General features: G+C 50.6%; 1 protein-coding gene across 1 annotated transcript in view; it reads right to left on the reverse strand.

The window, feature by feature from the left end:
• LOC103277142 (myoferlin-like) overlaps positions 1 to 838 on the reverse strand; it is a gene marked incomplete at its 3' end in the record, with an annotated part of 99,453 nt that extends 98,615 nt beyond the window's left edge. The window contains exon 1 of the mRNA XM_021707298.1: positions 778 to 838. Within this exon, the coding sequence (XP_021562973.1) occupies positions 778 to 838 (61 nt within the window). The remainder of the gene's footprint in view (positions 1 to 777) is intronic.
• Between the last annotated feature and the right edge of the window lie 10,803 nt (positions 839 to 11,641).

An 11,641-nucleotide genomic window follows, 5' to 3' on the forward strand; every position in this document is an offset into this window, starting at 1 on the left:
CCCAGCTAATTTTTTGACTTATTGTAGAGACGAGGTCTCGCCAAGTTGCTCAGGCTGGTCTCAAACCCCTGGACTCAGGCAATCCTCTCACCTTCACCTCCCAAAGTCCTGGGATTACAGGTGTGAATCATCGTGCCCAGCCTCTTTTTCTTTTTCTTTTTTTTAAGTGACAGGGTCTCACTCTGTTGCCGAGTCTAGAGTACAGTGGCATAATCACGGCTCACTGCAGCCTCAACCTTCTGGGCTCAAGCGATCCTCCCACTTCAGCCTCCCAAGTAGCTGGGACTACAGACTCGAACCACCACACCCGACTAATTTTTTTAGTTTTTGAGAAACAGGGTCTGGCTATGTTGCTCAGGCTGCTCACAAACTCCTGGCCTCAAGCAATCCTCCCTCCTCCCAAAGTGCTAGGATTACAGGCATGAGCCACCACATGCCTGGCCAGGATAGTACTATCTTCATCACCCTTCCACAGCTAAGGAAACTGAGAAGTTAAGTACAATATTAGGTCACTAGCCCTGCCATTGGTAAGTGGCAGGGCTAGGATTTGGACCCGGGCAGTCACATCAGTGGCCACACTCTGAATCAATCCTCGGTCACTGCTCCTTCTCTGTCGCCGTGAAACGTAGGAGGCAGCGGGTTTTGTTAGCTGAATGTCACATCGCTTGGGCTCCCAGCACATAGCTGGCTTGGGACGAACCACCCATTCTCCCAAGACCTCAGAATAGCAAGGTCGTGAGTCACGGCCCTCGCTCTCCTACACATTCACTTTCCCACTTGAGTGGGCATCACACCGGTCGATCAGTCTCCCCTCTAAGCCTCGCGAGGTTGTACTCATCGGCTCGTGTCCAGACCTGCCTGTGGCTTTTCCACGGGCCCCCCCACTGGGTCTGATTCTGACGTTTCCAAGAAGCTGGCCTGAAACTCCCCTCCCACACTCCCAAGGTGACCCCACCTACCCTCCCTGGCATAAATTCTCACTCTTCCTCTCCGTTTACAGTACAAGGAAGTATTCTTGAGAGACAGAGGAGCCAGGCAAAGGGCTTTAAACTGAAATGGAAGCGGAAGGGACCGGTGGCTCATGCAATCCCAGCACTGTAGGAGGCCAAGCCGGGAGGGGTCTCTTAAGCCCATAAGTTCGAGACCAGCCTGGGCAACCCAGAAACATATTGTCTCTGTTAAAAAAAATCAAAAACTTAGCCAGGCAAAAGGACCACTTGAGCTCAAGAGGCCGAGGCTGTGGAGTGGTGGTCCTACTGCACTCCAGCCTGGGCAACAAAGTGAGACCACCACAAAAAAAAAAAAAAAAGGAACTGAAGGAAATGGCTTCTAGCACTTCCTTTAAATAATCATGTGTTAGCTGGGCTCGGGGGCTCAGCCTGTCATCCCAGCCCTTTGGGAGGTCAAGGTGAGTGGATTGCCTGAGCCTGAGGGTTCGAGACCCACCCGGGCGACTTGACGAGACCTCATCTCTATAATAAATCAAAAATTAGCTGGGCGTGGTGTATCATGTGCCTGTAGTTCCAGCTACTTGGAAGGTGAAGCGGAAGGATCGCGGGATCCCAGCAGGTTGAGGCTGCGGTGGCCAGGAACGTGCCACTGCACTCCAGCCTGGATGACAGAGTGAGACTCCAACTCAAAAAAAAAAAAAAAAAATCATGTGTTGGCGCCAGTCCATCATTGGCTACACAGTTTCTCTAACATTGCAATGATCCTTCAAGGTCAACATTGTCATACTATTCTACAGCCTGGAAAACTGAGAGAAGTTAGTTAACCTGCCTGAGATCACACACCAGGTAGGAAGCAGAACCAGATTGTGAACTCACATCTCTCGGGCACCAGAACCCGGGTGTATGTTTGCCACCACGGTGCAGTGCCTCAGTGGATGCTGTAGGAAACGCTGGATAAAGATGATTTGTATCTTTGAAGAGTCAGGTCTTTGATCTTTATTAGGATATGGCAGGGTTTGAATAAATATACTTCTGGGAGAGCGGTGGCTCACGCCTGTCATCCCAGCACTTTGGGAGGCAGAGGCGAGAAGATGACCGGAGCTCAGGGGTTCAAGACCAGCCTGAGCAACATGGCGAGACCTCATCTCTACAATAAATCAAAAAATCAGCCGGGCGTGGTGGCACATGGCTGTGGTCCCAGCTACCTGGAAGGCTGAGGCAGAAGGATCACCTGAGCCCAGCAAGTCAAAGCTGCGGTGGCCGTGAGCGTGCCGCTGCACTCCAGCCTGGACAACAGAGTGAGACTCTGACTCAAAAAAAAAAAAAAAGAAGATGCATACATACGTGTAACATGTGGAGGGGAGCTTGGCATCTTGGGCCATGTCCACAGGGAAGCCATGGTCCAGTTTCAGGGCATTCTGCAAATCGCTAAGATCATTTGTTCGAGTACACAAAAAGATGACCTCTGAGTCTTTTGGGGAAAGAGCTTATTGTTCTCACCAGATTCTCAAATGAGTTAGTGATCTTGGAAAAGGTTAGGTTAGGAATTCCTGCACTCAACAAGCATGAGGCCAGGCATGGTGGCTCATGCCTGTAATCCCAGGACTTTGGGAGGCTGAGGCGGGAGGATCTCCTGAGCCCAGGATTTCAAGGCCGTCAGGGCAACATAGCAAGATCCCATCTTAAAAAAGAATAACAATTTTTAATAAAACAAAAATGAAATGGTACCAGCAATCTCCATCCACCTCACACTACCCCCACGGCCATAACCAGGGCTTGGTCAGTGGAGAACTGAGTCATGAAGTGAGAGAAGATAGGTAATTCCAAGAAGTCTCCAAGAGGGAGAAGGCAGAAAATAATTTATAGAAACTGGGCACCAGGGCTTAGAATAGGATTTGGGGCACTGCAGGATGGCATGGAAACAAAATTCCAGCCTCTAAGTCCCCAAGACTCCAAGCAGGGATAGGGCTCCAGGGAGGCTGCAGAAAAAGCCACCACTTGTTAACTTGAAACGAGTCCCAAGCCCGGTTGGTGACCTAGCAAACAAGAGTACAAGGAAGATATGCATGTGACTCTCCTGATGTCAAGTCTGGTACTTCTGACCCTCTCTGTCCCCAGGAGAGACAGGATTGTTCCAGAGTTAGCAGCTGGAGAGTGTGAAAAGATTCACTTGTTCATTCATTCACTCACAAACACTTATTAAGCACCCACTATGTGCCAGTAACAGGAAACAAGAGTGTAGGATCGCTTCAGGTCTAAAAAAAGTTCCACAAATGTAGCTTATAGGCTACTGAATGGAGGAACCAAATAAATACACACACACACACACACACACACACACACACACACACACACACACACACACACGTTTTGTTTTAAGTCAGGGTCACAGTTCACCACAGCCATGACCTCTACCTCAGCTCCCGAGTAGCTGGGACTACGGGTGGTCACCACCACGCCTGGCTTATTATTTATTCATTCATTTATTCATTTATTCATTGGGTGGCATGCTCATGGCTACCACAGCCTCGACCTGCTGGGCTCAGACGATCCTTTCACCTCAGCCTTCCAAGTAACTGGAACTACAGGCACACACAAACACACCCAGCTAATTTTTTTATTTATTGTGGAGACGAAGTCTCTCTAAGTTGCCCAGGCTGGTCCCGAACCCCTGGGCTCAGGCAATCCTCTTGCCTCTGCCTCCCAAAGAGCTGGGATTACAGGACTGAGACACCGCGCCCGGCTTATTTATTTATAATTGTTGTAGAGATGAGGTCTTGCTGTTTTGCCTAGCCTGGTTTTGAACTACTGGGCTCAAGCGATCCTCCCATCTCAGCCTCCAAAAGTGCTGGCATTACAGGTCACCGCACTCGGCCCAAACAAGTATTTATATTTGTCTCCACCAAATAGCAAAAAGCCACACCATGCCCTTGTCTGCTTCATTCTCATCAGCTCCCTCCTGTAAGAGGGGGATGCTTAGGCCAAGGGACCACCCAGCACAGCCCAGAGAAATGGCTCGCCAGTGAGTCCTTCCGCAAGCTTTAACGGGTTCCACCATCCTTCCATCCAGCCAATACTTTGCTTGCCAGGATGGATCTGGGCATCACGGGAGCCCCAGAAATATCCAAGATGTGATTTCTGCTCGCAGGTGCTCTAGTGGGTAGGTAGATGTGGCCAGAGGTGACTGATATGGAAAGGACTTCAGCTGCCATCAGAGAGATGCGGAGGCAAATGCAAATCCAGAGGACAGAAAGGTGACATCAGGTTGTGTGTGCAGGTAATGCCTCGCAGGGGACCAGAGGCTGAGCTGGGAAGAAAAGCTCGCTCCAGGTAGAGGCGATAGGGTGGGCGGGTCGGAGACACTGCATGGCCCAGTCGGCTGGAATCAAGGGTTATGGAGGGGGTCAGGGGCAATTGGGCTGCATGGGAAGGTTATGGTCACCCCGTGAGGCCTTGAATACCAGACTAAGCTCCATCAGGCCGCTGTGAACACTTAAGGGAAAAGGGTATTAGAAACTGGATTTTTTTTCTGAGTTGGAGTCTTACTCTGTCACTCAGGCTGGAGTGCAGTGGCACAACCACGGCTCACCGCAGCTTCAAACTCCAGGGCTCAGGCGATCCTCTTATCTCAACCTCCCAAGTAGCTGGGACTACAGGTGTACACCACCATGCCCGGCTATTTTTTTTTTTTTAATTTTGTACAGAAGAGGTCTCACTATGTTGCCCAGTCTGGTCTCAAAATCCAGGACTCAAGAGATCCTCCTGCCTCGGCCTCCCAAAGTGCTGGGATTACAGCACTGAGCCACGGTGCTGGGACCAGAAACTGGATTTTATAACTTCAAAAAGTTCTTCATCCAGTGAGGGAAACCAAGTTGCCCACAGCTGTCCCAATGTATGTTCCCGAACACGTGATTCAGTTGTGCGTTAGGGGAGTGAACGGTTCAGTCCAAGTAGACACCAGCTGACCACAGACCAGGTGGAGTCATTCGAGTGGAATATTCCAGCAGTTCCCGGCACTTGGTGCAGGATGCTGATAGGAAGGGCACTGCCTTTTAGAGAGCATGACTGCATTTGGGCATTGCCAAGTCCTTGGCTTGTGCCATTTCGTGAAGTCCTATGAGGTGGGCACTGTTGCTATCTTCCATGGCCGGTAAGCAAAGATAGCTCAGAATGGTTTGGTAACCTGCCCAAGATCACAGAGCTAGGAAGAAGCCCTCTCACCAGGTCTGGACTGACGCCTGAGCCCATGCACATAACCACTGCATCTTCCTCTCTCCATAGCTATAAGGAAAAATTTGAGCAGCTGGCATTGGGTTCTACCCTCCTGGAGAAATCCAGCTCAATCTCTTCCAAGAAGGAGGTTCTGATTTTTTCTTTTTTTGAGATAGAGTGTCACTCTGTCACCCAGGCTGGAGTACAGTGGTGCGATCACAGCTCGCTGCAGCCTCAACGTCCTGGGCTCAAGTGATCCTCCTGCCTCAGCCTCCTGAGTAGCTGGGACTACAAGTGCATGCCACTATATCTGGTTAATTTTTTTTTTTAGATAAGTTTTCTCTGTGTTGCCCAGGCTGCTCTTGAACTCCTGACCTGAAGCAATCCTTCCACTTCAGCCTCCCAAAGTGTGAGATTACAGGTGTGAGTCACTGCCAATCCAAGGCTCTGATTTTTATCAAAATATGTACATAGCACATTTAATTGGAAATTTATAAATCTCACACATAAACAGGGCAGGTAAAAAAAAAGAGATACATTTTTTTTCTTATAAGCAGCCACAGAGTCACACATTTATATTATTCAATTATTTCATTCTACCCCTTTTATTTTATTTTATTTTTTTGGTCCAAGTTGCAGGTGCCAGACATCAGGTTAAATTACAGGAAACTCTCTCCACACCACCTATGCCCCCACCCTCCATGCATGGCTCCTGTCACTAATTCTATCAAGATGACTATTTCTTCCTATGGAAAGGAATTCAATACCTTCCACCCAGAACATAACAACTGACTCAAACACAGAGCCCACTCCGGCCCAAGGCTCCAGGCATTCTTTCAGACGTTTCCTGTTTTCTGATTAGTCAAGCCTGCTTCTCTGAGCTCTGGGAAGGTCAGCCCTGCACTCACTAACCCCGATGCCAGCCTCCAAATAATAGATTTCCCTGAGGAGACCAAGCAGCCAAGCCACCTCGCCCTTTTCCTTAGCTGTTTGCCTACCAGCCAGCATGCCGGGCCCTTATGGAAAGGGACCCCAGGACTCCTGAGACTGGCCTGTCCTGCTGATGAGAGTGTTCGGCTGCGATGGTTCCTTTTATGCCAAGCTGGCTGGGCTGTGGTACCCAGTTGTGTGGTCAAACGCTAGCCTAGAGGTTGCTGGCAAAGTGTTTTGTAGATGGGTTTCACATTAAAGTTGACTTTAAGGAAGGTCAATTACCCTTCACAACGTAGACGGTTCTCATCTGAACAGATGAAGGCCTTTTTTTCTCTTCTTTTTATTTAGAGACAGGATCTCACTTTGTCACCCAGGTTAGAGTGCAGTGGCACAATGCTGGCTGACCACAGCCTCAAACTCCTAGGCTGAAGAAATCCTCCCACCTCAGTCTCCCAAGTAGCTGGGACTACAGGCACATGTCACCACACTCGACTAATTTTTAAAAAATGTTTGTAGAGAAAGGGTCTCATCATGCTGCCCAAGTTGGTCTCAAACTCCTGGCTTCAAGTAATCCTCCCGCCTCAGCCTCCCAAAGTGTTGGTATTACAGGCATGAGCCACCACACCTGGCCCAGTTAAAGGTCTTCTTTTTTTGAGTCAGAGTCTCACTCTTTTGCCAAGGCTGGAGTGCAGTGGCACGCTCATGGCCACCACAGCCTCGACCAGCTGGGCTCAGGCAATCCTTCCACCGCAGCCTTCCAAGTATCTGGAACTACAGGCGTGTACCACCACGCCCGGCTAATTTTTTGGTTCTTGCAGAGACGAGGTCTCGCCAAGTTGCCCAGGCTGGTCTTGAAACCCTCAGCTCAGGCAATCCTCTAGCCTCTGCCTCCCAAAGTGCTGGGATTACAGGAGCGAGCCACTGTGTCTGGCCCGTTGAAGGTCTTAAGAGCAAAAACTGAGATTTCCCAGAGAAGACATTTTGCTTCAAGACAGTAATGTATAGACCCTGCCTGAGTTTGCAGCCTGTTGGCTTCACTACAGATTTCAAACTCAAGACGACAGCATCAACTCTGACCTAACTGTCCACCCCACAGATTGCAAGCTTGCCAACCCCTTCGATCGCATGGGGCCAACTCCTTAAAATAGATCTCTCTGTCTTCTTCTCTCTCTCTCTCCACACACACACACACACACACACACACACACACACACACACACACACACACACACACTCCTCTTAGTTCTGTTTCTCTGGAGAACCCTGACTAATCTAACCAATAACTCCAGTCGCCCATGGAAGTAAAACCACATACAACTTAAAAGCTTCCAAACTCAGCATCTCGCTGATGGCAATCACCCTGCAGCAAAAAGGACAGGTGTTGGCCCTGTGCGTCTGCCTAGACTTCCAAATCAGTCGATCCTCTGTGACTCCCAGGGGTATCTTGGGAAAACACAAGGCTCAGTCACCAAGTTCTGAGCTCCTTGTGTGCTGAATTCACACGAGAGCATCTCTGAGTGTTCCCCCAGTTCCTGCAGTCCCCGAGCCTTGGAAAGCGCCCTGAGTCCCGAACGGTTAGATGGCTATGTCTTACTGAAACGGCCTCAGGAAAAGTGGTGGTGCCACTTATGAAGGCTCCCTAAGGAACATGGCCCTTTGGGAGGCAAAGTAGGTCAACCAGATCCCTAAGTTTCAGCCATGAGTCTACACTTGACCTCGACTTCATCTTTTCTGGGTCACCAGGTCATGGCTCTTTTCTTCTGAGAAACAGAGGCACATCCAAAATCATCCGCTATTTTGCCTGAAATCTCACGAGCCCTCGAATCCTCTGCATACGTGGGAAATATTTATTGAGGGCTCTGACACTGTCCCCAGGGTTTCCCCTGGATTCCTTCAATCTTCACACTCTCAACTTAAGAGGTAAGTTCCAACAGGGTCATCACCAGTTACAGAAGAGGAAGACAAGACAAGAGAGGTGAAGCAACGTATGAGAAGTCATGCAGCAGGAGCTGGGATTCAAAGTCTAGCAGAGACACAGAGCAGTTTCCAAAGTTGAATGCGAGCAGATAGTGACTCCCTGAGGGTTGGGCTTATATTTGATTCATATTGTTACTCTCTAGCGTGCTTACTGCATCATACCATCTCCATGGCTTGCATAAATTGAACTTCATAAGTTCATGTAGGTACTATTACTAGGGTTGATTCAATGATTAAATGAGAGAATGAGGGCTGGATGTGATGGCTCACGACTGTAATACCAGCACTTTGGGAGGCCAAGGTGGGAGGATCGCTGGAGGCTAGGAGTTCCAGACCAGCCTGGGCAATACAGAGAGATCTCTGCCTCTACAAAAAAAAAAAATTTTTTTTAATTAAAAAAAAAATGAGCCGGGCCCGGTGGCTCAGCCTGTAATCCCGCACCTTTGGGAGGCTGAGGTGAGTGGAGTGCCTGAGCCCGCGGGTTCGAGACCCGCCTGGGCAGCGAGACCTCATCTCTACAATAAATTTTAAAAAATATCAGCCGGGCGTGGTAGTGCACGCCTCTAACTCCGGCTACTCGTAAGGCTGAGGTGGAAGGATCGCCGGAGCCCAGCAGGCGAGGCTGCGGTGGCCAGAAGCGGCCACTGTACTCCAGTCTGGGTGACCGAGTGAGACTCCAACTCAAAAAAAAAAATGAGGCCAGATGTGGTGGCTCATGGCTAAATCCCAACACTTGGACAGGCCAAGGTGGGAGGGCTGCTTGAGTCCAGGAGTTCGAGACCAGCCTAGGAAACACAGCCAGACCTCATCTCTACAAAAAAGAAAAAGTTTAGCAGGGTATGATGGCGCACACTGGTAGTCCCAGCTACTCAGGAGGCTGAGGCAGGAGGATCACCTGTCCAGGAGGTCAAGGCTGCGGTGCGCCACGATCATGCCACAGCACTCTGACCTGGGTAATAGGGTAAAACCCCAACTCAAAAACAACAAGGCCGGGTTCGGTGGCTCAGCCTGTAATCCCAGCACTCTGGGAGGCCAAGGTGAGTGAATTGCCTGAGCCTGCGGGTTTGAGACCCACTGGGGCAACTTGGCGAGATCTCATCTCTACAATACATCAAAAATTAGCCAGATCTGGTAGCGCGTGCCTGTAGTTCCGGCTACTCAGCAGGCTGAGGCGAAAGGATCACCGGAGCCCAGTAGGTCGAGGCTGCGGTGGCCGTGAGTGTGCCACTGCACTCCAGCCTGGGTGACAGAGTGAGACTCCACCTCAAAAAATAAAAAAATAAAAAATGGCTGGACACGGTGGCTCACATCTGCGATCCTAGCACTTTGGGAGGCAGAAGCAATAGGATTGCCTGAGCCCAGGGGTTCAAGACCAGCCTGGGCAGATTGGTGAGACTGCGTCTCTACAATAAATCAAAAAATTAGCCAGGCATGGTGGTGCACGCCTGTAGTTCCAGCTGCTTGAAAGGCTGAAGTGGAAGGATAGCCTGAGCCCAGGAGATCAAGGCTGCGGTAGCCATGAGTGTGCCACTGCACTCCAGCCTGGGCAACAGTAAGATTCTGACTCCAAAAAAAAAAAGCCATTGTTTTGCAGAGCTATGGTGTGGCCATGTGCTCTTTGAGCTATGGCCAGGCCATGTTTTCTTAAGCTTTGGCCCCCTCCCTACCTTGGGGAGGTGAATCTCCTCTTTCACTCTTTCCAATTTGCTTTTTAAATAAACTATATTTTCTAATCTAAAAAAAAAAAGAGAGAGAGAGAGAATGAATACATTGTGCTCAGCACTAAGCCTGGCACACAGGAAGCACTAAACACACAGAGGCTATTTGATTATTTCTTAGTACTGCACCAGGGCAGCCCCCTTGCATGCCCTGGAGGTTGCCAGGCTGTGGCATCCTAGAGGACAGGTCCCCAGTGACCAGAGGAGGGGCGACCCGAGGAGGTGGCCCGTGAGGCAAGGGATAGCCCTGGTGGAACAATCCTCCAAACAGACTCCATTCGGGGCCCCTGAGGTAATTCACACAGTAACTAGGGGCAGAGAAGGCTCTGGGAAGGCCTCAGCCCTGGGGACAGGGGACTTGGCAGACGCATGGCGCATGGGGTGGACCTTTCTGAAGCAATGTCCCCCACTGCCTTGGGCCTTCCAGTCCCAGCAGCCCCAACGCTCCGCCCCATTGCCCCGGAAGGATGTTGTCAAACGGGTTCTAGAAGAAAGGAATTCGGGGCCAGCAGCTGTGGGGCTGTTTGTACATTTCTGAAAGTCACTGATATCGCAGATAAGCAGGAGTGCCTGGGGAAAAGCAGGCTGGGGGACCGCCCCTTCCCGCACCCAGTGTCCCAGTGGCCTCCGGAGACCCCCTGCCTGACATACAAGCTCTCAGATCAAGCCCAAAGCCACAGTGAAGCCCAGGCCATTGCAGAGACTCAACACAACCTGCTTCCCAAGAGCTGATCCTGGGCGTGTCCCATTCTGCCAGCGGCCCCAGGGCTGTCAGCGAGGGGGCATGGGGGAGACCCAGGCCCCTGAATTGGCTCTGCCAGGCGCGTGGACACACTTAAGTCTAGGCCTTACAAGGGAGGTATGAGTATCCCCATTTTACAGATGAGGAAACGGAGATCCTGGGATGTTAACAGACTTGCCCAAGGCTGCAGAGCCAGTAGCTTCAGCTCTGAGTCTGGCTTGTTTCCAAACCTGTCTTCACCACTCCTACAGGCTGTGGGTGCCGGGTGACCTGCCACTTTTTCAGCCCTTACCAGCTAGCTGGGTGGCCTTGAGGTGCCGGCTACACCTTTTCACACTTCGATTTCTTCATTAGTAAAAATTGGCATCTGCTGGGCGCAGTGCTCGTGTCTGTAATCCCAGCACTCTGGGAGGCTGAAGTGAGAGGATTGCTTGAGCCCAGGGGTTCGAGACCAGCCTAGGGAACTTGGCGAGACCTCATCTCTAAGAAAAATCAAAAAATTAGCCGGGTGTGGGGGCGCGTGCCTGTAGTTCCAGCTACACGGAAGGCTGAGGTGGAAGGATCGCCGGAGCCCAGTAGGTCGAGGCTGCGGTGGCTGGGAGCATGCCACTGTACTCCAGCCTGGGTGACAGTGAGACTTTCACTCAAAAAAAAAAAAAAATTGGTATCTAATGCCCAGGAATAACAGCTACTGTAGGGCTTCACATCTGCCAGGCACTCTTCTAAGGGCTTTGTAGATGTTATCTAGCATTGTTATTATCTTTATTGAAGGCACAATAAAGTTAAGTGGTGTGTCCAAGGTCAAAGTCAGAACGTGAACGTAGGCATTCTGGCTCCCAGGTTCTTAAACTCTCTGGCTTCCGACTAGCGTGTCCTGAGACATCATTTGCTAGAGAACGAATTAAGGCCGGTTCTCAGCAAACTCACTTCAAACTCAGCGGGCTTTGGGGACTCCAGGACCTGAGTGTCCTGTAAACACAGGATGAAAAACCTCACCTGAGTCGGGCTCGGTGGCTCACCTGTAATCCCGCGCCTTTGGGAGGCTGAGGTGAGTGGATTGCCTGAGCCTGCGGGTTCGAGACCCGCCTGGGCAGGCAAGACCTCATCTC

This window comes from Carlito syrichta, unplaced genomic scaffold, assembly GCF_000164805.1.
Source record: "Carlito syrichta isolate Samal-C Ts95f unplaced genomic scaffold, Tarsius_syrichta-2.0.1 Scaffold316489, whole genome shotgun sequence".
Classification (NCBI taxonomy): Eukaryota; Metazoa; Chordata; class Mammalia; order Primates; family Tarsiidae; genus Carlito; species Carlito syrichta.